Below are 25,630 nucleotides of genomic sequence, written 5' to 3'. Positions count from 1 at the left end.
ACTATCAGGTAGTCAGCTGGATTTCTCACAGATGGATTGAAATACAACTGGTCACAGGAACCAGATTTGAAAAAGAAAGGAGAGGGACTACTGTAAGAACCCAGAAACCACTCTGGACACGGGAACTCACATAAGAGGGTTTATTAAGCAGAGTGTCTCCCTGCAGGGTAAGAGAGAAAATGAGAGGAAAAGAGAGAGCGTGCGCAAGACAGAGTGTGAAAAGCGAGGAGGAGGAGAGAGAAAGCATGAATGTGAGGAGAAGAGAGAGAGAAAATGGCGGGAAGCTATCCTTAAGCAGTTGAATTCTGTGGGTTAACGGGAACAGTAACAGAGAAGGACACTTGCAAGCTGACTGATGAACCAATAGCTAGCTAGGATGTTCACAGACTGACAAGAAATCTCCCACTACTTTTGAGGAATGGGGCTGGTATATCATACTCCTTACTGGGACATGCCTCTGACTGTTGGGCTGGTTACTCCCTCCACACCGGCCACCTCCCATGACTGCAGCGTAAAGGGTGGGGGAGCAGCTTTATATTATAACTATTATCTGTTTTTTGTTTTTGTTTTGTTGTGTCAGGGATTGAACTCAGGGGCACTTAACCACTGACCCACATCCCCAGCTCTTTTTATATTTTATTTAGAGACAGTCTCACTGAGTTGCTTAGGGTCTCCCTAAATTGCTGAGGCTGGCTTTGAACTTACAATCCTCCTGCCTCCACCTCCCAAATTGCTGGGATTACAGGCATGTGCCACCCTGCCTGGTGAGAGGGACTATTATCTGATGGAAGGAAAAGTTTCCCTCATTTTACTGAAGAATATCTGAACTTGGAGGAAGGGGATAACATAAGGGGAGAAAAATTGGAGAAAAGAAAAGAAGAAAAGGGAAAGACTCTGGGTATCAAAGAAGTTGCAAGTCTTTAAGGTAAGAAGCGTTTAAAACAGGGTAAGAAAGGCTCCATGGAGACACTGCAGAATGGGAGAGGAGACATGAGTCAGTTGCACAGCAACCCGACCAGTTTATAGAAGCTGCTATCCTTGGCTCAGGCAGGAAAAGAGCAAGCATGGCCCAGAGTTCAGGCTCAGAGGGATGAAAGCAAAGTGGCTTTCCCAAATAACTGCATTACTGCACTTGGTAATACCAATGTCTTTTTTTTTTTTTTTAGGTGCTGGGGATTGAACCCAGGGCCTTGTGAATGCAAGGCAAGCACTCTACCAACTGAGCTATCTCCCCAGCCCCCAATGTCATTTTTTGAAAAGGAGAAACCCAGGTGTGTCTAAGTTCCTTGGGAAGCCTCAGTCCTTGTTTTGAGGGCAATCCCCATTGTATCCTAAAAAATACAACTCCAAAGACACTGATGCTAAGTTTTATTTACTACACTTCACCTCCCCATGTATTATTTCTTTCTTCAGGACTTCTTCAGTTAAATTCTCTCAATTCTTTGTCTCTTTATCTATAGCAATTTGTTAACTGTGACTTCAGATCTCCAGTAGTAAGATTTCTGAAATATAAAATTCCTTTGAATCAATGAGTCCTTTGTCTAATGAATCTGAAATTCTGGTGGGGAAGGAAGAGGGATGTTTGGGAATTTTCTGGGAGTTGGAATCTTGAAAGCCTCTTTCAAGGCAGCATTCCCCATTCTTTTTATTTTTTATTTTTCAGTTATAGATGGACATAATACCTTTATTTATTTATTTTTATGTGGTGCTGAGATCAAACGCAGTGCCTCCCATGTGCCAGGCAAGTGCTCTACCACTGAGTCACAAACCAGCCTCAGCATTTCCCATTCTGATTTTATATTTCCATTCATTCTCAAAACACTAATGCTTGTCCTGCATCTGTTTAAAAGTGGCTGTGTGCATCATTAAATACTAATTTAATTTTGGGTTTTTTGTTTTGTTTTGTTTTGTATTTTTGCATTGTTGGAGACTGAATCCAAGGCTTTGGGTATGCCAGGCAAGTTCTCTACCACTGAGCTACATCCCCAGCCCATAATTAAATATTAAATGTTATAAGATCCTGGAAAGAAAATTATCTCTAATGTTAAAGAAAACAAGACTTTAAGGAGAGTGAAACAAATGCTTTCATGTTCACAATAATGTTACTTATTATTCCTATCCCGCGGGGATGGCTTTTGATTCCCTTAGGTCCAGGTTTAAGTAAGAATGTGGCAGCTTCACAACTTTGTAAAATTCACCAGCATAACACTTAACAGCCTTATCTGTTATCATCTCTCTTCCTACATAATCTGCCCTTACGAAATTTAAACTGAACCAGGATTTTCCCCCCTTGCTCCTAGTCTGAAATTAAATTTTTGCACGTGCTAAAAACCTATTTGAGATTCTTGACTTTGGCAGTCGTCAGAGGCTAACCTTGGATGACGGCCTTCAAGATAAAAACAGCAGCAACAAAAAAGGCAAACAAAAACCAGCTGGGAGGAAATAAACCCCGAATTGTAGTCCTATCAGTTCTCTCAACACTCTGTTGTGTCTTGCAGAGACCTCAAGGCAGTAATTGGCTTGATGATTGTTTCTTTAGAGCTGCAGTCATGATTAAAAATGCTACCAAAGCACAGCGAGGATGCCCTTGACACACATTCTATTTTCTGGGAAAAGATTACTACCATGGTAATTGAGCTGGGAAGTGGAGACAAATTGCTCTCAGCGGGTTCGGTAGTGGTTCAAAGTACTGCAGTTGACTGGAATCACACTGCGCGGTTTTCCTTCCTAGTCTCGTTCATAACCACAATGATAGCCCTGCACCTATAGATTATCCGCAAGATAGAAGTTGAAGGAAAGGAACGCAACAAACTAGAATCTAGAATTCCTAACAAGAGTTACACCCACTGCCGGATCAAAGACGCAACGCCCGGAACTCCACTGCAGCGGACTCTGGAACCGGCCGAGGGTGCAGCAATGATGTATTTATTTACTCGGGGATCTCAGCGCCCGCAGCTGGCACAAACCCGCGGTGACGTCACGAACCCGGGCGGGGTCACGTGGCCCGCGGCCCGCCTCTCCCTCCCCTCCCTCCCCTCCCTCCCCTCCCTCTTTCCTACGGCCCGCGCCGCCGCCTTAGAGCGCTCGGTCCCGCCGCGGCAGCCTCTCGGAGCTCTCTGGGCAGCTTGGAGCCAGGCGAGTGGGCTAGCTGGCCGGGAGCCTGAGCCGCGGAGGAGTCGGCAGCAGCAGAGCCGAGGGCCGGGAGCAACGCGGCCGACCCTTTCCCAAACTTGGTGGTGCGCTCGCGTCACTGCTCCCGCCGGCCGAGCGATGAAGATGGTCGCGCCGTGGACGCGGTTCTACTCCAACAGCTGCTGTCTGTGCTGCCATGTCCGCACAGGCACCATCCTTCTCGGCGTCTGGTACCTGGTGAGCGCGGCCACGCGACGGGACGCACCTGCCAGGGCCGGACGCGGGCGGCGGGGAGGCAGCACCTGGACCCCGGCCCGCGCCCTCACCTCGCTTTGCACACCCCCAAGTTGGCTTCTAGGTCGGCCTCGGGGTTGGGTGACGCCGGCGCTCATCCGCCTAAAGTTATATTATTAGAAACTTAATTCTTCGGCCCGCCTGGCTGCAGTTCCCCGGGCTCGGTCAACCTGTGGCGGGGGAGGCCGAGACGGCCGGGGGCAGCGGGCTCGCGGTTAGGGGTCCTGGGGGCGGCGCGGTGGCTGGGCCCGGGCGCGGGGAGGTGGTGCTGTGAGCCTGGCTTCTGCGCGCGGGGCTCCACGGTGCGCCGCGGTGAGGAGAAAAGTGCGCTCGGGGACAGAAAACTCTGATCTGATATGCTTGGCTGGTGCTTCCTTCTCTTTCTTTCGTCCTAAAACCCGCAGGGTTTGTTTTGGGTCAGGACCCACAGTGGAGGCGGGGCGGGGGTCCTGGGACTGTTTTGCTCCCTCTGGGGAAGGGTGCAAATTCCGTACAGCCACACTCCCTGCGCGCAACGCCTCGGGTTTGCAGTACGTTCACTCTTTTGCATGTCCGGATCCGAGTTGAAACGGTTGGGGGTTCTTATCCTCCTTGTGAATGGGATCCTGACACTTTGTTTTAAAGCCCTTGCTCTGGGAAGGCATTTGCATGTAATTTACAGCGTTTCAGTCTGCGGGGGAAGCCATTTTACCCACCCACTTCTTTCTTTCATTCCCATGGATAGGTGATACCTTTACCTTTTCTTAATAGGCACAGTAGGCAGAATTGGTTTTTTGTTTATTTTGTTTTGTATTTGTTTTTAGGTAGGCGCTATAAAGATTTTATTTCCATGGGAAGCTGTGATTCTAGGGAGCGTGAGGAAACCTGATGGAATCTGTCCTGTGCCACCGTTGGGTGATTGTTGGCAACCCTAGACTGCACCAACTGAGTCGGATTCCTCTGCATTTTGAATTTTGTGACATCATGATAGAGTTAGACCCGAGCTGCTTTGCAGTGAATAGCTCTGCAGCACGATCAAATGCCTAAAAAACGGTAGTTAAGATCCAAGCACGGTGGCGCACGCTTGTAATCCCAGCAACTCATGAGCCCGAAGCAGGAGTATCGCAAGTTCGAGGCCAGCCCCAGCAACTTAAGTGCTATCCTCGAAATTTAAAATAAATAAATAAATAAATAAATAATTTTAAAGGCTGGGGATGTAGCTTAGTGGTAGAGCGCCCTGTCCCCAACCGCCCCCGGGTTCTGACCCCCCCAAAAAGGAGTCAAATGACAGTATGGAACTTTTCAGTGAGAATTGCATTCTATCTACTAAAGCATAAATCAATATTTTATGGCTCATAGTTAATACTTGGTCTTTTTTTATATAATAGGGACATTATGTCGAATTGTGCCGCTTTTCGGACCCCCCCCCCTCCGCCCCCATATGTTGTTCACCGTGCTATTTATAGTTTCAACTTTCCTTTAGTTCTTTGGCTAGCAAGACTACACAATAGAAATTTTTGGCCTTAAAAGCTTTCAAACTGATCTTTGGTATGTGTGGGTTCTTATCGAGCAGTGTGAATGCAGATTAAGCTTTATTGTATTGGTTCAACCTCGACTTTTATAAAAACCATGGAATTATTTACAGAAATTTAAAATCGTAGTGAAAGGATGGTAAGTGGCTTCAAAATAGTTATTTTATTGATCATCAAAGCAGACTATTTATATAAATGTCTAGTGTCCTCCTTGAAAATGTTCAAATCTGCAGACTTGCAAGTACAGCAGTGAATGTAATTTGTAAAATCTAGGGCACTGCATTAGGCAAATGTACTACATGATCTACAGGAAAGATAAATCTACTTGAGCTCTGTTGTTGGCTGTAATCCAACCAGACAGTATTGGTGTGATAAAAGGAGAGTACTCAACATGCTTTGTCTGTTTGAGCATGCTCTTTGTGGGAAGTAGTTGGTGTGTGTGCATTTACTTAGCATTTGAAAATTTATGGCCTTCTGAAAGATAATTAGAAAGCTTTCTAGCAGATGTGTATAAGAATGTGGCTGTAGGTAAACAGTATAAGTGAGAAACCTGGATTAAGAATAGATAATCTTTTTAGAAAGTCTTTTGCATTTCACAGCACAAGTGAGTTTCCCTCATACTTAATATAATTTGGTTATCCCAAACTAAATTTCTATGAACCTTTGTAAGATAACCCTGTGGCTAGGGAGCATGGCTACAGAAGGACACAGCACCTTTCTACATCCTGCTCACCAGTCTCCTGGGTGGTATGGGTAAGTTGTCAGAGGTGGTTTTCATGTACTAGGTGTTATATTAGATCCCTTGCATAGCTTAATTTTTGCACATTCCTAGAGAGGTCATTCTTTATTTTTCCCATTTTATAGATGAAAACTGAGGCAGAGTTTTAGGTAATTTACTGAAGACCTTGGTTTGTGGTCTCATTGATGTTTTAGTCTGTCCTGTTCTCCGTTGTTTTTTTGTTTTTTCCCTTAAACCTTTAAAAGTTTTGTGTGTGTTTTGCTTTTGACTTGGGATGACAGAGATTTTCTACTGTCTAGTAATATAATGTTGATTTCAGGTATGTATAACAGAGATCATTTTTTTCTTGTATTTTTTCCTTTCTTTACTTGAGCTTTAATTGCCATATAATGAAATTTGGTTGTTATGCGTACAGTCACTGAGTTGACACTGCAATGTCTGTGGAACCCACATCCCTAGGGAATATTTTCTAACACCCGCTCCAAGTTCTCTGTGCCTCTTCCTAATTACACCTCTCACATTCCCATTCCATCTGTCACCTTGGGTGACTGTTTCTCCATTTGCCATAGGTTGGACTTTTAAGGTGTTCCCAGTTTGGGGCTGTCATGTATACACCTGCTGTGAACAAAGCTCTTTGTGGACCTAGGGTTTTTTATTGCACTTCAGTAAAGGCCTAGGAATGGAATCATTAGTCATTGGGTAAAATATATTGTTTATAAGACACTGCTAACCAGTTTTCTAAAGTGGGTCTGTCATTTTATTCTAACAATGAATGAGGTTCTAGATGTTCCACATTCCTTTGTAAACTGCCCCCCCAGTACTGGGGATGAACCCAGGACCTTACACATGCTAGGTAAGTGCTCTATCACTGAGCTACATCTCTGAACCTTTTTATTCTATTTTGAGATGGGATCTTACTAAATTGTTCAGGCAGGCTTGGAATGAACCTGTGATCCTCTTGCCTCAGCCTCCTGAGTGGAGTAGCTAGAAATAACAATCCTACGACATCAGTTGCTCCACTTTCTTGCCAATATTTGGTGTTGTCTTTTAAACTATAGGCATCCTAATGCTGGACAGTTGTAGTTCATACTGACTTTGGTTTGCATTTCCCTAATGAATAATGATGTGGAGGAGTTTATTTTTACTCATTGATCAAATATCTCCCCTTATGAAATATTGGTTATCATCCAGTTTTAATTGGTCTTTGATCTCTTTTCATATTGATTTGTAAGAACTCTATATATTTTGGATAGCAGTTCTTTGTTAAATATTTATTTTGTAAATAATTTCCCCAATATGTGGCTTGTATACTCATTTTCATAATGGTGTATTTTAATGAGTAGGTTTTAACTTTGTCTAAGTTCAGGTTGTCAGTCTTTTTCTTTTTATGGTTAGTACTTTCTTCTGTTCTTTTTTTGTTTGTATGTGTGTGGGAGTTACTAGGAATTTAGCACAGAGGTGCACTATCACTGAGCTGTACTCCCAGCCCTTTTTTATTTTTATTTTGAGACAGAGTCTTACTAAGTTGCTAAGACCTCAAACTTTTGATTCTCCTGCCCCAGCCTCTTGAGTCACTGGGATGACAGGTGTGTGCCACTGTGCCCTGCTATGGTTGATATTTTCTATGTTCCAAGAAATCTCTACTTATCCCAAGGTTGTAAAGATACTCTTACATTTTCTTCTAGAAGCTTTCTAACTTTAGCTTTTATATTTGTCAGATTAATTTTTGTGTATGATGGGCAATAGGAACTTGTAGTTTTTTTAATTTAAAAGGCAGTTTAATTACTTTAAAAAGTAGAATTATTATATAACTTTAATAACTACAAACATCTTTGAAAAGACAAGTAAGATGCTTATCTATTTTCACAGAGAGCGAAGAGCAACTTGCCCTGGTTTCCAGAGGAATCCTGTTTTACACCAACAAAACTTAGCAGAACCAGCCCTCTGTTTCTGAGAGCTCTGCATCCGCACATTCAACCAATGTCTAATAGAAAAATGGGGAGGGGAGTTTACTCTGAGTATGTATAGGCTTTTTCCCTTTGTCATAATGTCACTGAAGGGAGGTCGAGGGGGTATCCCAGTGGCAGAGGATTCCTGTACTGGAACCTTCCAGGCTCCTGACACTGGGCAGAAAAGAATTTGAGGAAGCTTCAGGTTTTTAACAAAGAGGAAGACCTTTATTAGAATGTGAAAGGGGAAGACCTGCATTCTTCAGGGTCGGGTGGAGGTGGGGTTCTGGAGGAGCACCTGTTTTAAAGGGAACTGTGGGGGTGGGGCATGGGAGAATTCACACCAGCCTGGTCAACACAGTTCTTAAATCTTGGATCATAGGAGTTTATGGAGCATGGTCTTCTCCAGGATCTTCAGGTTGGCCTCATCGTGTCCTATGTTATAGGTTTCTTCTTCTTCTTCTTCTTTTATTTATTTATTTATTTATTTATTTAAGTACCAGGGATTGAACCCAGGGGCACTTAACTACTGAGCCACTGTTTATTATGTTTTATTTTGAGAGTGCCTCTCGCTAAATTGCTGAGGCTGGCTTTGAACTGGTGATCCTCCTTTGTCAGCCTGAAGAACTGCTGGGATTACAGGTGTGTGCCACCAGGCCTGACTTGTAATAGGTCTCTTAAAATACATCTTTGTTTAATCTGAAAGTGCACTGTGTAGATGAACAGTGTACAGAAGCTTTATCAAAAGAATGATTTAATCAATCATTTTTATAAATGATTACATTTACAGCAACTATAAGATTAGCTTTTTCAGAAGCTTGGGAGGGACCAGTCTGGAGGGAAACAGGTCTAGAGAGAACCTTTGAGAGTGTCCCCTTCCCTTTTCCTGTCCCTTCAATAAACTCATTCCTATTACTCTGAATGACATGTCTGAAATCTTTCTGACTTGATCACAAGAATCGGAGGTTTGAAGGATGGGTCTCCATGCTTCCTCAGTTTCTTGGAAGGTCCCAGCTCCATAACAACGGGACTTTTAGATTTATAACCACAGTCTCATTTTCCTTCCCTTTTGTCCCCTTTCTCCCTATGTTTATTTCTTCTATTATGTCTCAGTTATTTCCTAAACAATACAACTAGTATGACAACAATTTATATCACATTTACATTGGATTAGCTATTATAAGTAAACTAGCCAAGTTCAAGTGTAGGGAAGATGTGCCAGGTTATATGCAAATACCATGCCACTTGAGTGTCCCAGGATTCTGACATTCAATGTGTGTCCTGAACCTAATCCCCTGCAGACACTGAGGCTGAACTTCTCTAAACCTTAGTCTACTAACTTGGCCAAATTTGCCCATACTTTAGTCTTTCTGACCATTCCTTAAGACTCCCCAGCTAGGTGCCTCTGTTCCTCTTGCACCAAGATCTCGTTCTTCTTGTATCTTTGTGTCCTCTTGATTTTTTGCCCTGATTTTTTGCCCTGCTTTGATTATCTCCTTATTCTGTTCTGTTCTCATTTTTTTTTTTAAGTTTTTTAGTTGTAGATGGACATAATACCTCTATTTTATTTATTTATTTTTATGTGGTGCTGAGGATCTTACCCAGTGCCTCACACATACTGTCTGGGTGAGTGCTCTACCACTGAGCCACAACCCCAGCCCCCCATTTTCCTAGTTTAGGCTCTCCTTTCTCACTTGGCTACTGTAATGATGACTGGTCTTCCTCTTTTTTTTTTTTTTTTGGGTGCTGGGGATCGAACTCAGGGCCTTGTGCTTACAAGGCAAGCACTCTACCGACTGAGCTATCTCCCCAGCCCCTGGTCTTCCTCTTTACACGTTAACCTAGTAGTGACGGCCACATCTTACCCGCTCCTGTCCCACCCCTCCCTTTCCAGGTCCTTTTAGATAGTAAGCCAGTACTTTGGCTCTAAACCCCGAGGTTCTTTCTGGTTTGATAAGCTTAACTTTTCTGTCCATTACTGAGCCAAACATCAGGGACAGGGATATATCACTGGAATATGCTGATGAATTTAAGCCTGGGATAGTGTCTTCTCTTGAACAATAGATTAGGAGGAATGTGAACTGGGGGTGGGATTAGCTTTATCTGAAACAGCCAGCCTGAGAGCTAAGAGACAATTCCTTTCCCAAAGAGTCAGACAATTACTGGGTGGAGGGGAGAATGTTTGGAAGACTGTGAAAGTTGCCTGTGACACTCCTAAGGGTAAAGTCCCCATTTCTTAGGAATATCTTTACCATCAGGACATGATTTTCTCACTACACACACAAACATTCTTTCTCCTTTGTCATTTCAGTACTGGTAGTTGGACACTACCAACATTGACACCTGGGCTGAGTCCCCTTTTGCACGCATATCATCCTTTTTCATAATTGTGTTTTAGGAGTTTAGTTCCAGCAAATACATACCAAATGCCTCTTTGAATCAAACACTATTTCTTTTAAAGTAATTGGCATTGTATTGGTTTGCAAAGGATGAAAGAGGTCAGGATAGCTGGCCTCATTTGCTTTGTGACCCAGCCTTTCAGATCAGTTCACTTTGAAAGCCCTTCACTTTGAAGGTGTGGCTGGCTTGTGTACCCAAGCCTGGTGGGTTCTCTTTGTATCCCGAGAAGTTCTGGTGTTAGAGCTATTGATTTTTGTGTGGGTACAGAAGAGTGAAACCGGCATTCTGTATTTGTAGAGTGATTGATAGCTTTTAGTGGGTTTTCACATTTGTTCTTATTTAGACCTCAAAGCAACCTTGGGTCAGGCTTGATAGGTAGTGATAGGTGCACTTAAGATTAATAGTTTTTCCAGCTGTTTGATTCAATGAGCTGTCCTGTAATTCTGTCACAGAAGAGATGTTTCTGGAGAAGGGTCTGAGGGTTTCCCAGAGAGAGAGAGAGGGAACTCAGCTCAGAATCTGCTGGGTTCTTGGCATATGAGGTAGATCAACATGAGCCAGACAAACACGTAGAGGTTTATGTAGGAAGGTAGGTACACATTCAAGGGAAAATGTGGGCTGTCTCAAGAGTGAGAAGCCCTACCATGGGTTGGGGTTCAATTTTTATATCAGGGGTGGGTCTGGGGGTGAATGCAGGTGGAGCCACACAATTTGGGGCCAATTTTCCTGTGCTTGTGTCTCTGATTTTATAAGGGCATGAGCCAAAGTTTGCAACTATGTTTTCTTCATCAGTGGCTTGATACTGCATTTCAGTGGGTCGAGAGTATTTCCCTTAAGATTCCATATTTCTCATCCTAAATCCCTATCTCAATTCCATGACAATGGACAAGAATTCATGGTACTTACATAGTCCCCTATTTTAGGCCTAGTGTTTTCCTCACTATATTAGATTATAAAAGACTAAAATACCAGGCAAAATAGTTTGGATTTAGGGGCTGGGGTTGTGGCTCAGTGGTAGAGTGCTTGCCTAGCACGATTGCAGCACTGGGTTCGATTCTCAGCACCACAGAAAAATAAATAATTTAAGGTATTGTGTCCATATATAACTAAAAAATTTTTTTAAAAAGTTTGGATTTATTTATTTAGGTAGTGGGGAATCATTAAGTCATTGAATTAGGAACAGGGTGATATGATAAAGCAGCTTTTAAGGAAGATAAAAATGTAGGCTGTTTTAGATGGCTGGAAAACCAGATCAGGGTGTGTTATAATCATCTTGGCATGAAATATAGCAGATACCAGTTCTTTCCAGCCCAGGTCTCCATTTGCTAATGGTGAGAATAATATAGATGGAGGTTTTTGTCAGTTAGTGAATCATGTGTCTCTTGCCACCCAGACATCTGATTTAAGGAATGGACTCCATTTGGATAGTGAAGAATACTGATTTTTTTTTTTTTTTTTTTAAGTACAGGTTCCTTCCTCCCTGCCCCTGCCACCTAGAAATAATGGACCAAAAGCAATAAAATATTGACTGGTAGAAGTCTCCACTGCTTAATCAGTGCTAGGTCTTGTTATTGGTTCCACAATTTTTTTTTTTTTTTTTTTTTTTTTTTTTCAGTGCTGGGGTTCGAACCCAGAGCTTTGTGCTTGCAAGGAAGCACTCTACCGACTGAGCTATCTCCCCAGCCCCTGGTTCCACATTTCTGAGAGGGAAAAAGGACGCAGGCTTTGCGGTCAAAAACCATAATTTCAACAATTTAACTGTTAATTGGCTTTATTTTTGCATCATAGAGTTGGGCAATGCTTCATTCTGTAAAATAAAGGTGTTATAGAATGGAAAGAGCTGAAGAAAGCAGAACCAAAGAATAAAAAGCAAATTAATTGATCATTTCAAAGTTACTCGCCTTGTGAGGCTGGACAGGGAAATAGAACAAGAAAATAACTGGTGTCAGGTTTCTTCAGTTACCTTTCTTTATGTGTAAGGATTAAAGCAGAAGGAACTTCATTATCTTGCCAATTGAAACTGGCTGGTTTGGGAAATTTGGCTGCACCCTCTCTAATCCTGATTTCTTGGAATGCCAGATAAAACAACTTAGATTCCTTTGGGAGTCATGGGTGACTCCCTTCTGGTTTTCAGCCTTGTGTGTTGGGACCTAGCTAGTGCAGGAGTTTAGATCAAAACCTCCTGCAATTGTCATTTAGCAGTGGAAATATTATTGCAGATTATTAGTAAAAATAAGGTTGAACTTTCTTTTCCTTTTTAAACTAACTTTGAGATGCTAAAATTGCATGACTAGCATGGAGTCATACTGATACCTGTGGTGGCCCATAGCGGAGGGCTTGGGGCTGCAAACAAGGAGTTTTTATGGGTTGGAAAAAAAGAAGCCACTAGGCAAGGCTAGACGGGCTGATCAAAACTGATCCTTCATTAGTTGAACCTTTGGGGTTTTTTGTTGTTGTTGTTGTTCCAGGGATTGAACCCAGGGGTGCTTAACCACTGAGCACATCCCCAGCCCTCCAGTAGGATTTTATCAGTGTTTGGAATTGAGTGCCTAGTTTCATCATGACTGAATTCATAGTAGACTAGTGCCTAGTTTCATCATGACTGAATTCATAGTAGACTAGTATATAAAACCAGGATGCCAATTGGTTAATATGCAGTGGGGAAACATAATTGTCATTGAGATGAATACTCCTATTCTTAGGGCTGTGTGTTCTTTTCCTTTAGAGGACACTAATTATGACTGTGGAATGATTTGAATACTTAATAACTTTTCATCTAGACAGCCTGGTGAGTCTGTCAGGGGAGAGGGGGTTCTAGGAGGTTTCTCTGGAAGCAGAGGGCACCTCCACTCTTATTGGACGCTCCAGGCTCTTGACAGCTGGGAGAAAAGAATTTAAAGACCCATCAGGTTTTAGCAAAGGGGAAGAGCTTTATTGGAAAGTGAAAAAACTGACAATACACACTGAGAATGTGGGCTATCTCAAGAGTGAGAAGTGCTTTTAGGGTCTTGGACTTTTCTTTTTTAGTACTGGGATTGAACTCAGGGGCACTTTATCTCTGCTGTACGTTCCTAGTCCTTTTTATTTTTTGTTTTGAGGCAGAGTCTTGATAAATTGTCGAGGCTGGTCTCAAATTTGTGATCCTCCTGCCTCAGCCTCCAGAGTTGCTGGAATTACAGGTGCACGCCACTGTGCCTGGCTTGAGCTCTTTATTTATTTATTTAAAAAATATTTTTAATTGTAGATAGGCACAAAACCTGTATTTTGTTTATTTAGTTTTTTTTTTTTTTTTTTTTTTTAATGTGGTGCGGGGGATCAAATCCAGTGCCTCACAAGTGCTAGGCAAGCGCTGTACCACTAAACCACAACCCCAGCCCTGGGCTTTTCTTTTTAAAGGAAACCATATGAGGGGTGGTCACAGGAATGCATGTGGGAATGACAGCACATCATTCTGGTGAACTCAGTTCTTTTGGTCATGGATCACAAGAAGTTTATGGTGATCTGGTCTTTCAGAATCTTGGGGTGACATTGTCTCTTCTATGTAGATAACTATTGGAATGTACCCTTTATTATAGACTTCCTAAAATATTGTTTCTCAATTTGTTTATTTAATGTACTCCAAAAGTACATGTGTTAGTACGTTACATAAGCTCACAGCAATTCTCATAAGTGAGTGAATTTACAATAGCTTTAAGATTTACAGATTTTTCTTTCTGTCCTTTCTGCACAAGGGATAACAAGTATTCAGGACTAAAAGGAACAAGTCTCTAGGCCAGGATAGTCTGTTCTTCAACTATACTTAAAAAGAGAGTCTTGCCTCTCTTGATAGCTCTTTGTTAAGCTCTCATTTTTGGTTCCTCTACCCTTGATCTGGTTTTGCTGGTCTAAGAGTCTTTTTTCCCTTTTTAAGGTAGTATTGGCTTCTCTGGTATCTTTCTTTCTTTTTTCTTTGATACTAATGTTTGTTTACTTTACCCTCTGTATTTAGTGAGCTGCAAAAGGGGTACAAAAGTGCAGTACTTAAGAAAGAAGTTATTCCCCTCTCTGGTTTAAAGTTTCTGGAGGACTGACTGGCTTCGTTCCAGGAGGCCGTCCAGAGACCTGGGCTGGTGGGGCACTCTGCCATCCTAAATATGAGGTTTCCTTCTTGGGTTCTTAGGAGGGTGCTTCATCTGCCTGCACACTTGGAGACAGCTCACCGGCACGTGTTTGCATTCTGGCCTGCTGGAAGGCAAAAGGACACCTGGTCAGCCAGCGACTTTATTATTTATTTTAAAAGTGAAATGGAAATTGCACACCTCTCTTTCACTCATATACCAGTGCCAAAAAAGGAGGAGCAACTTAGCCACCAGGAAGACCAAACGATGTTATCTACAGCTAGGCAGTTTATTTAAAAAAAAATTTTGTACTGGGGATTGACCCCAGGGGTTCTCTACCACTGAGCTACTTCTCCAGCCATTTTATTTTTTATTTTTAGACAAGATCTAAGTTGCCCAGGCTGGCCTCAAACTTGTGATCCTCCTGCCTTAGCCTCCCAGGCAGCTGGGATCACAGGTGTATGCCACCGCACCTGGTATATTTGGTTTCTTTCTTCCCTCCTTCTTTTCTTCATTCCTCTTCCTTTAGCAGGTTTTGTGGAGGACTTCCTGTGTGTTAGAAACTGACAGGTGCTGGCAATACACACAGTGGTGATTCACAATAGACCCAGTCCTTGCCAACATGTAAGTAATTAATATATACTGGTAGTAACACAAATCGCTAGGAACACAGTTGTGATAAATGGTACAAAGAAGGATGTGTGGCACTTTGATAGGACATAAAAGAGGGTTTGAAGATGGAGGCAAGAATGTTGGTCAGTATGACGAGTTTTTTTTTTTTTTTGGTACTGGAAATTGAACCCAGAGGTGCTTTACCACTAAGCCACATCCCCAGCCCTTTTTATTTATTTTATTGTTTTGAGACAGTCTCACTGAGTTGCCTCAGGCTTGTTAGATTGCTGAGGCTGGCCTAGAACTTGTGATCCTCCTGCCTCAGCCTCCCGAGTTACTGGGATTACAAGTGTGTGCTGTCACATCCTCCTCTCTGACAGTGTATCTTTTTTTTGACAGTGTATCTTTAACTGGAAAAAGTAGTCCACTTATATTAACATTGATTACTAATATATGAGGATTTACTTCATTGTTTGTTTTTTCTCTTTTGTTGCTGTCTTTCAGATAGACTTGAATTTTTTCTTATCCGTTTTTTCTTATTTTCTATATTGGAAATTACACTTATTTCCATTATTTGAGTGGTTCATTTCTGATATCCTTTTCCCTAGTACTGGATTGAACCCAGGTCCTCATACATACTAGGCAAGTACTCTACTGCTGAACTACATTCCCAGCCTTTATTACTCCAAAGATTTTTAATATGTACACTTATCAAAGTCCAGAGTTAACAGCTTTGCCTTTCATTTGAGTAATTCAAGTTCTTTAACTCCAGTCAATTATAGTTTACATTTTTAGTATACTCTTTTTGTTTATTTTTATTTTTTACTTTTTGGTGGTATTGAGGATTAACCCAGGTGTGCTACGTCCCCAGCCCTTTTTTATTTTGAGACAGGGTTTCACTTAATCATAGAGGCTGTCCTTGAACTTGTGATCCTCCTGCCTCAGCCTCCCAAATAGCTGGGATAACAGGCATGTGCCACCACACCTGGCTTAGTGTCTTTTGAAAAAGTTCTTCAGAACATCGATTGTACAGTGTTTAGAATTATACACATATTTATATTGTTTAGAATTATACACATATTTATATCTTTCTTTGTCTGATATTGTCTAATTTTAACCCCCAAGATAATGAAAGTATAGGGTCCATCATACTCTTACACTTCAGACCTGCTGTCTAGGATCACTGTCCTGTCAGAAGTACTTTAGAATTTCCTTTAGTGAGTATCTATAGGTGGTGAATTCTGACACCTGTTCTTTGGAAATGTTTTTATTTGGCCCTTTTCTTAAGAGGTATTTTTGCTGGATGTCCAAGTCTAGGTTGAGAGTTATTGTCTCTGCACCCTGAAGCTGTCCTACTGTCTTTTGACCTCTGTTTTGTTGCTGAGGCTGCATCTGTTAGTCTTCCTGACATGGATTTGTGATTTGAGCTGATGGGTGTGGGTCTCCTGGTTCTACCTTCTTCAAGATCATGGTCTGGAGAGCACACTTTGGACAGCAGTGGTTCAGCAGACACATACATTTCTGAAGCAGAACTCCTTTTCTTAGACTGTTTACTTTGTAGTTAAAACTTGGTTAGTTTTTATTCCTTCAAAATGTACTGAACAAAGCAAAATATCTTAATATTCCAAAATTAGTATGAAAGTAAGGATAGAATCTTAAAAGATTCCAAATTTATATTAGCAACAGATAATTTACTAGATAATCTTTTTAGAATTTGCTTTGAGAATATCTAAGAACAAAGATCTATAAAGGCCCATGGATTTTTGAAGTAATCTGATAGTGTTTTTTGTAGAAGTAACTTATCAAATATTGACATTACCTTGAAAAATGTTCCATTACCTAGATTCATAGTGATGAATATTTATGGCATACACTTTATGTATGGTTAAGGAAAAAGCATATTCAACAGTTCAGCATTATGATTACAAAACATTTCTTTGTTTAAGACATGGCTGGATTATATATAATTGTATTTGATGTAGTTTGATGATTAAGACTTTTCAAAAAAGTTAGCAGTCAAGTTAGCTTTTTCTTGCAATTCTGGAAAGAAGTTTCCATTTTTGACTTTAATTTTAAAAATTGGTTTTGGATATATTTGAAAGGGTTGCCATTAGAAAAAATTAACTATAAAGCACAGTATAACAACAGGTTGTTTTTGGGGGGTGGGGGTGGGAAGGCAGTACCATTGAGCTACTTCCCCAGCCCCCTAATTATTTCATTTTGAAAGAGGGTCTCACTTAATTGCCCTGGCTGGTCTAGAATTTGTAATCCTCCTGCCCCAGGCTCCCGGGTGGCTGGGATTACAGGCGTGCCCTGTTCTTGAATAGAATTTTTAAAAAAATTATATCAAATTGGTTAAGCCTGTTACTCTCTCTTTGCTTTCATTCTGTTTTATGAGTTTCACTTTTGTCTTTGGTAAACATCTACAGGAAGAAAGCACTCTTTATATGTTAAAACTAACAGGGAGTTAAAAAATGTGACTTCAGTGTTTGACAGCATATTTTGGGCTCATCCAAGTTGTTGCAGTGGGCTGCTACAAACAGGACTCACAGGCCTGCTGGGCACAGCGTGTTAGAACACAAAGGACACCTTGTTTGTAGCGGCGAAAAATTAATTTTGCCATTTTGTACTTTATATTTTTTCTACATCCTGGCCTCTTGAATCCCCTAGTACTTGACATATTTTTATGTACAGAGCTTAGCTCTTCCTTTCCCATTCCAGACTAGGCTCTGGGCTGGGCCTGCCTCTTTCTCTTTGGAGGTTCAAAATGTTCTCTCACAACTTTACTCCCACATTCTGCTCTCCTGTGTCTCCCACTCACTCTTCTGACAGCCTAGCCGTTGCCTCCGCAAGGGGACCATCCTTTGCCTTCGCCCACTGTCCAGACACGGTCCTCATTAATTTATGTGGACTTGTGTTCTGAGAGTATACAGTGGCGTCTTGGCCTGAGAATGGAGACCAGAGCCCAACCACATCCATTCAGAGAAACAGGGAGTGCTTCTGCTGCGTTGGCAGACTGGATTCATTTTGCACACGACTCTCTGAGCGACTGACTTACTGGCACTCCCTGGAGAGGAATCCTGCGCCTATTGCCAGAGATCGGTTAGCAGGGTTGGCCAGGGCTTGTGAACAATGGGGCGTGGTGGCTTCTTAGAGGAAAGTGTATTACACTTGTGATCAGAAAGTCAACAGTTGAGTCTCAGAAGGTGCAGGTTTCCTCTGGAGTCAGTGCTCACCTGTAGAATGGTGTACGAGTAATCCCACTTCATAGGGAGCACAGCTGCTTTATCATCTAAGTGTGTAGGGGGATGGTGGTTTCTTGATTCCATTTACCACCCACGAAGAAGACAAGCCAGAAGGATGAAGCTGCCAGCTACACAGTGAAACCCAAGGACCTGATTGAATTTACTGGAAAAAAGACTCCAAATTTTTAATATTTGCTTATTGAAATATGGTACTAATAAAGCATGACTCTATTGCTTAAACTTTCCTCACAGTCTGTAACCTAGAGTTTTTTATTTTTGGCTTCAGCAGTTTGAAACATGGGTACCATTATTATCCAGCTCAAAAGACCACCTGGAGTGGCTCGTTTTCATGTTTGTGTTACTTGGAGTTTTTCTTAGCAGTTCTTAGTCACTTAGTCTGATACCTTAAAATTTGCTGTAATTTTTGTCTCAAGAGTTCCAAGTCTGTTACTTTCTGGTGTTAATAACGTCATCTTCCTGTGAATTCTTTCAACCACACACCACCCCACTTCCCTGCTAGTATAGCAGAGTTCATTTTCCCTCTGAATGGAGCATCAGGTTTATTTAATTCTTTCCCCCACTAGATAATGGGCTACCTTGGGGGTTTGCCATAATATACATGTGATGCTTAGCATAATCCCTGGCATACATGTGATGCTTAATTTTTTGCACAGTTGAATGAATGAGTTAATGAGTGTTAGAGCATTTATTCTGCATTTTACTTGGCAGTTGAAGTGTGTTTTTCCCAGTGGACTACTAATCCTTAAGGGCAGGGATCATATCTTAATCATCTCCATATAACCCAATTTCCAGCAGAGAGATCAGCATAGAACTGGAGTTAATTTAGTCAATTTCTTAGGCAAATAGGATTATGTAAATTCAGCCTCCCCCTGCCCAAATACCATGGTTGAGTTGAAATAGCAATCATGTTTACCATGATTGAGTTGAAATAGCAAATGTCAGAACAGGACTGTGTTGAGGGTCTTATATAAAATAAGACATACATCCAAATGTATTAAATTCTAAAATTTAGATTTTTTTTTTTTTCTTTTTTCATTTGTTGGTTCTGGGGTTTGAACCCGGGGTACTTTACCAGTGAGTCACATCTCCACATTTCCAGCTCTTGTTATTTTTTATTTTGAGACAGGGTCTCACTAAATTGCTGAGGCTGACCTTGGAGTTGCGATCTTTCTACCTCAACTTCCAGGGCCACTGGGATTATAGGCATGTGCTACAGCATCCATCTTGTGAACACTTCCTTGTCGTTGACATTTTTAAAAATACGATTTTAATGCTTGCATAGGATTCAGATACTCACTGTAATGTTATTTAGCCATTCTACGTTTCTTTCAAGTTTTCATTATAAATAAATCTGCGGTGATAGCTTTTGGATTTGAACTTTGTGTTAATTACTATCTGCCTGGGTTTGGAGTGTTCTTAAGGTTCTTTTGTGGAGGCTTTTTAAAAAAAGTACCAGCCACGATCTTCTTTCAAGCTGCAAATCTCTTCATTTGGGAACTATTACATGATTTAAGGGTGAACAGCCCTTTGGATCTCTGGAGAACATAGAAGGGCCTAATACCACTTAAGTAATTGTACAGAAGTTGAGTTTGTTTACATGTGGGAGTAATCATTGTCAAGAACAAGGAAAAACTTGTGACACCACAGGGAACAGTGTGTTCAAAACAGACAAAGGAAACCAAGTGCATGTGAGCAGTAAGTGGAGAGCATAACATGCCCTCTCCTGTCTTCTACATTGAGATTAACTGTGGTCATTATGTAACTGCTCCTGGCCATCTTCCTGGTTCTCATTTGTGGTGCTGTTTCATTCTTGGTCAGAATTGATGATCGGGTGATTTCTCTTTTCTCATTTTGGGAAATTCTCCTTACCCAATGTTCCTGGACCTTTTACTTGTATTCGAACTTTTCCATCTGACCACATTTAGTACCTGCCATGACTAACCCTACCCCCAAGTCCTCATGGGTCACTCCTCTGGATCTACTTTATCCACCCCACTGTTGAGGTTTTACATAATAACACAGGAAAGAGTCATCACCGTAGATCTTCCGTTTGGAAAATCCCTCCTTGTGAGTAGAGAGCACAGTGGTGAGTCATTCGTGGCAGCAAAGGAGCTTACCATCTTTCTTGGTGTTCTAGCACTGTCTCCTTTATTTGGATACCTTACAAAGTGTGGGGGGTGGGGGGCAACTGGGAGAGCCTTGGCCCCAGGACCGATTATGGCTGTGAACACAGAAAGCCACAAGGCTGAGATTTGGGGTGGAATCTTGGTCCAAGTAGAGTAGGGCTGTCAGGCAGGCAGGCAGGGGCACCAGGACCCTCCCTGGAGAGAGAAGGACACACAGCGGACCAGCAGGCAGAACTCTGTTGTCAGACTCATATCAAGTGCTACAGAGACTGAGCAGGGGAAGCAGAAATGTTCTAGGCTGTCACAACTCGGGCATGAGGACCAGAACTGAATAGTGAGGCGGGTCCAAGGACAGGTGGAGCAGCTAACAGCATGATCATGTGACTCTCCCACAGGTAGGTGTAGCACAGGGAATCTAAAATCAACTTCCTCATGGCCCCCCTAGCAACCTTCCCATTTCTGTTAATGACACGACCACTTCTTGCTCCCAGGCTTGAAGTCTCAGTTTTGTTTGCTTCCCTTATCCTTCATCTTTGCATCTGGTCAGTTACTGCATCTCTATAGATTCTACCTCCAAACTCTTGGGGTCCCAACCTTGACTCTGCTGCACATGGACCCAAGATCAAGGCACTTAACTTCTCCAGCTAACAAGGGAGATAACAGTCTCACAGGGTTGTCTTACAGGGTTATGGAGGAAGTGTAGATGAAGTGGATAAAGCCATTATCACCTCTCAACAGGAGTCCCCAAAGTAGGTCCCTTCCTTCCTTTTAGGCTCTCCACTGCTGTCAGTTTTAGCTTCCTAACCACATAGCTCTGAATACATCATATCCCACCTGAAAGCCTTTAAGGCATCTTAGGAACTAGTAGAACAAAGTCCCATATCCCTATCCTTGTTTTGAGGGCTCCTCACTATCTGGCCCCCATCCTGCATCTCCAGCTTCATATACTAAATTTCCTTCATGAACACACCCCCACCCCACACCTCCTGGGTTCCAGCCAAACTGAGCTTGCTATTTTTAGTCCCTCCTTCCATGACCTTGCTCACGCTTGGAACTCTTCTTTTCCAAATCCTGCTCATCACTCAGTACCTGCCCAGGTACGGCCATTTCCTTTACAACTTCCTGTCACCTGCCTCAGCCCTAGGTTTCAGAATTTCTTTCTCCTTGAACTTTAATTCTTTCTCTGAACTCTTATTATGCTTACTCTCTGTTGCACTTTGTGTTATTTGGGTACATGACTTTTTCACCTCATATTCTTAGTCCTTGGAGATCTTCCTAAGCACTTAGCAAGGTACCTGATATGTTGTAGGCAATTAGTAACTGTTGTGATGAGTAAGCCAAGCAGGGGGATAATAACTTGCTGATTAAGAGGTGACAGGTTCCTTGGAACTGAAAGGACAGGAAAACAGCTGCATAATAACTGGCTGGATCTGGAAAACAGATAATTTTCAGACAAGAGCATTCACAGTTCTTGTTGAAGTGTGACAGGTTAAGGAAACTCATTGGAGTGGCTATTGTGTGCCAGTCACTGGCTTTAGGGTTATTTTACATATGTTCATTCATTCCCTCTGGGCAGATGTTATACTTTGAATGAAATCCAAATTCTGCAGATAGCCCTACAGGATCTGAAGTGGGCCTCTATTTCCTTAGCTAGGCTAGCATGGCACTCACTACCTCTTCACCTTTTCATCTTCTTTTTTTTTTTTTTTGGTACCAGGGATTGAACCCAGGGGTGCTTGACCACTAGCTCATCACCAGCCCTTATTTAGAGGCAGGGTCTCACTGAGTTGCTTAGGGCCTTGCTGAGTTCTGAGGCTGGCTTTAAACTTGCTATCCTGTCTCAGCCTCCTGAATCGTTAGGATAACAGGCATGCGAGTCTGGCTCTGTCTTTTCTTCTTAACTTCCTTACTCTACCCCTCCTTTAAAGTTTCACCCATGGATTCCAAATTTGTGTTTTCCAAAGCACATTCCTATGAAATTTCATCTGATCTTACTTTCTGATATCTTTCACATCTTTTTCAAAGATAAGCGAATAGAGGGAATGAAATGCCAAGAAAACCTGACAGTTTGTCAAATAACGCCTTTGCTAACTACCATGCTGCCAGAGGACTAGCCTATATCTTTAAGCCTTATGTGTGTTCTGAACAGTTTTTTGCTTTTCTTTTGGTACCAGGGATTGAACCTAGGGGCACTCTACCACTGGGCCACATCCCTAGCCCTGGGTCTTGCTGAGTTGCTTAGGGCCTTGCTAAGTTGCTGAGGCTGACTTTGAACTTGTGATCCTCCTGCCTCAGCCTCCCGAATTGCTCGGATTACAGTTGTGTGCCACCATATTCAGCCTCTACAATTTTCTAAGTAGTTTGCTAATCATACTCTGTTCAAAGTGTGCTCTGAGGTGTTGTCTGTCTTTGGAGAGAGACAAGATGGGATAATTCTAAAAACTACTGTGGGAAGGGTGACTGACTTCACATTTTAAAAAAGTTTAAACACATGCTTTAGTATCTTTTTAAAGTAATCATACACATATGTGTACTCTGGGGGATTGCTATTTTTATTACTATATTTTAAAAAAAACCAATCAGGCTGTATACAAGACAGTGTGGAAAATGAAGGGAAAAAATTTCAAATTCTACAACACTCGTGAAATAGCCATTTGGGATTTCCATTTTAAAATAGGTTCTGGAATGGATGCTTTATCCAGTAACCTGACTCTCCATGTGAACCTCTTCTGGAAATAGGTGTTTCCAAATGTGCACTGCTAGTTAATGTTGTTAATAAACAGCTCTTCCAAATGTATGAAGGTTATTCACTTTTTTTCCTCTCCATGGGTAAAATGGAGCTGGATCATTTAGAGAAAAAGAAAAATAACCAGTTTCAGTCAGCACCTTGCTTAAATTCTAGAATGCTTACTTCCAAAGCCCCATCGAAGTTGATATACTTGAGTGTTTCTCAGCAAGGACAGTTAGGAAAAATAGAGAAATAGAAATATAGAGGTTGAAATCGTCAGGATTTTGCAGTTGGTTGGATGTGGATGAGGAAGATAATGAGCCCAAAGATAATCAGCTTGCAAAGTATAAATAGGAGATTTTATAAGAGGTTCAGTTGTGAAATTTAAATTCCTAGATTCAAATCCTGTGTCTGCAGTTTGTTAGCTACCCAATCTTGGTTTGGGCAGTATTCTTCACCTCAACCTCAGTTTTCTCTATTCCTATAAAATAGGAATCACTTAGCACCTACTTTGTTCTTGGTGGTTTTTTGGCTATACTAGGGATTGAATCCATGCTAGGCAAGCACTCTACCACTGAGCTACATCCCTGTCACCGCCCGCAGCAACTATCCCGCGGATATTTGTTACCGCCTGCAGCAACAATTGCACGGGTATTTATCGGAGGTGGACTGGAAATAAACTACTTCTATTCCTGTGCTGCTTCCTTGCTTGCTTGCTTATTCTCTAGCTTATAGAGGAAAAGAGGCTTACTTGATTTTAGAGGAATAGAGGCTTTGAGAGGAAGATAGGCTTTGCTTATAGAGGAAGTTTTAGAGAAAGACAGGCTTCTATGCTTATCAGAGATCTGTTTCTTCTTAGAGTTCTGCTTCTTCTTAGAGGTGTGTCCTGCATCCTGTGATCTAAAGGTGCATACTAGAGGTGCGTACTAAAGGTGCTGTCTATCTGAGGTGCTTCTTAGTGATGTGTCCCGCGTACTGCGGTCTGTGATCTGCAACCTAGAGGTGTGTTCTCAGTTCTCCGCCCAGCGATCTGCCATCTGCCTTCTGCCTGCTGCCTCCTGCTTGCTTCTTACTGCTGCTGCTTTCTGCTTGCTGCTGCTTCTTGCCTTCCGCCTACTGCCTGCTTATATTCCCTCCAGGAGGCGGAGGGCAGGGCCACGCCAGTTAAGCAAAGATCAGGCGAAGAGCCAGCTGCCCAATCACGGCAAGGTCAAAACGAGCAGGCCCGAGCAGGAGCACTCGGGAACACCTGTGCATGCGTTGTGTGTGTGGACTCATTTGAACACGGCCAATGACAAATCACCTGGGTGTGTTTATGTTAACTGACCTCCTCACCGCCATGTGATCAAAACAACTTCTGGCTGGCTGCCGGGCGCCATCTTGGTGTAGTCCGCGTGGCATAGCCCCCAACACATCCCCAGCCCTTTTAATTTTATTCCAGACAGGGTTTCTCCAAGTTGGCCAGATTGACCTCAAACTTGGGATCCTTCTGCCTTAGCCTCTTGAGTACCTGGGATTACAGGAGTGTGCCTGGTTTAGTACCTACTTCATTCCATTACTGTAGAGCTTAAGAGGGAGAACCCTCTCATAGTGCTCAGCATGGTGCCTGAGTGTTGTCCATTTCGGTTATTAATGGTGATACTATAGAGAACAGAAAAGAAGAGCAGAGCAGGGAGATGGTAAGGAACAGGATTTCCACCTGGATGAGCTGAGGGCGATATATATACTCTGCAGAATCCAGAAGATGGAAGTGGGCCTGCTCTGCACATAGCTGTCCATTTGTTCTCTGAACATGTTTCCTGGAAGGTCTCAATGCTTTGATCCTGTGAAAAATGTTTGGTCGCCTGAAGAAGCTTGGGTTGCTCTCCCTTAGCTCATTAGTGCTTTGCCAACTGGAGAGTTATTTTGTTTTCCAGCCATTGTTGTCAGTCTGTGTTGTGCAGGTGGTTCACAGCTGTGGGTGCTGGGCCCAGGATGGGGCGCAGCGGGAGCCCATCATCTGCACACCAAACCTTGTGCTCTTGTCAGTGGCTGAAAGGGCTGGTGGTGCTTCTTTCTTGGGGATCTGTGTCAGCTCCCTCAACATCAAAGTTGAGAGTAAAGCCACTGTTGAAATTAAACTTCATGTGATTGCTCTAAGTTTTAATTTTTTTTTTTCTTATTGCAGATCATCAATGCGGTGGTACTTTTGATTTTACTGAGTGCCCTGGCTGATCCAGATCAGTACCATTTTTCAAGTTCTGAACTAGGAGGGGACTTTGAGTTCATGGATGATGCCAGTAAGTACATCAGATAGCAATTGTAGATATTTTGGGATTTTCAAGGGCAGGGAAGCCAGCTGCTTGTCCTTCCTATTAGGTTACAGATATCGATTCACAGGTCCATTTGAACTGATACTTTAACTTTTTTCTTTGTTAAAAAATGAGATCAGCGAATATTTTTGTGCTGCCTATGTTTTATCTCTGTTCTACATTAATTTATTCTTTTTTTTTAAAGTTATTACTTTGTTACAGACTTTTCACCTCTGGCCTTTTGGTGACTTTGGGAGGAGTCAATGGCAGGAAGGAAGATTAAAAGGATCATGGCTATCCCATTATGCATTTCAAAATTTACCTCTCTTCCAGGAGGTGATGAGCTTCCATTCTAGAAACTATGTTGCTGTTTCATTTGGTGAATTTGGGGCCTCTTTCTGGCAAATGGACTGTGGGTGTGGGGTAAGTGGGGAGAAGGCACCAGCTCCCAGGAATCTGCAACCTGAGCATTGACTACTCATGGT

At 42.2% G+C, this 25,630-nt stretch overlaps 1 protein-coding gene across 1 annotated transcript in view; it reads left to right on the top strand.

Annotated features, from left to right (window-relative positions):
• Nucleotides 1-3,042: 3,042 nt before the first annotated feature.
• The window catches only part of Laptm4b (lysosomal protein transmembrane 4 beta), a 64,322-nt gene continuing 41,734 nt past the window's right edge, over nucleotides 3,043-25,630 (top strand). Inside the window, exons 1-2 of the mRNA XM_047552976.1 lie at nucleotides 3,043-3,369; nucleotides 25,022-25,133. Coding sequence (XP_047408932.1) covers nucleotides 3,271-3,369; nucleotides 25,022-25,133 — 211 coding nt within the window. The 5' untranslated portion in view covers nucleotides 3,043-3,270. The remainder of the gene's footprint in view (nucleotides 3,370-25,021; nucleotides 25,134-25,630) is intronic.

Source organism: Sciurus carolinensis, chromosome 1 (assembly GCF_902686445.1).
Source record: "Sciurus carolinensis chromosome 1, mSciCar1.2, whole genome shotgun sequence".
Classification (NCBI taxonomy): domain Eukaryota; kingdom Metazoa; phylum Chordata; class Mammalia; order Rodentia; family Sciuridae; genus Sciurus; species Sciurus carolinensis.
This window is presented reverse-complemented; position numbering and strand designations above follow the sequence as displayed.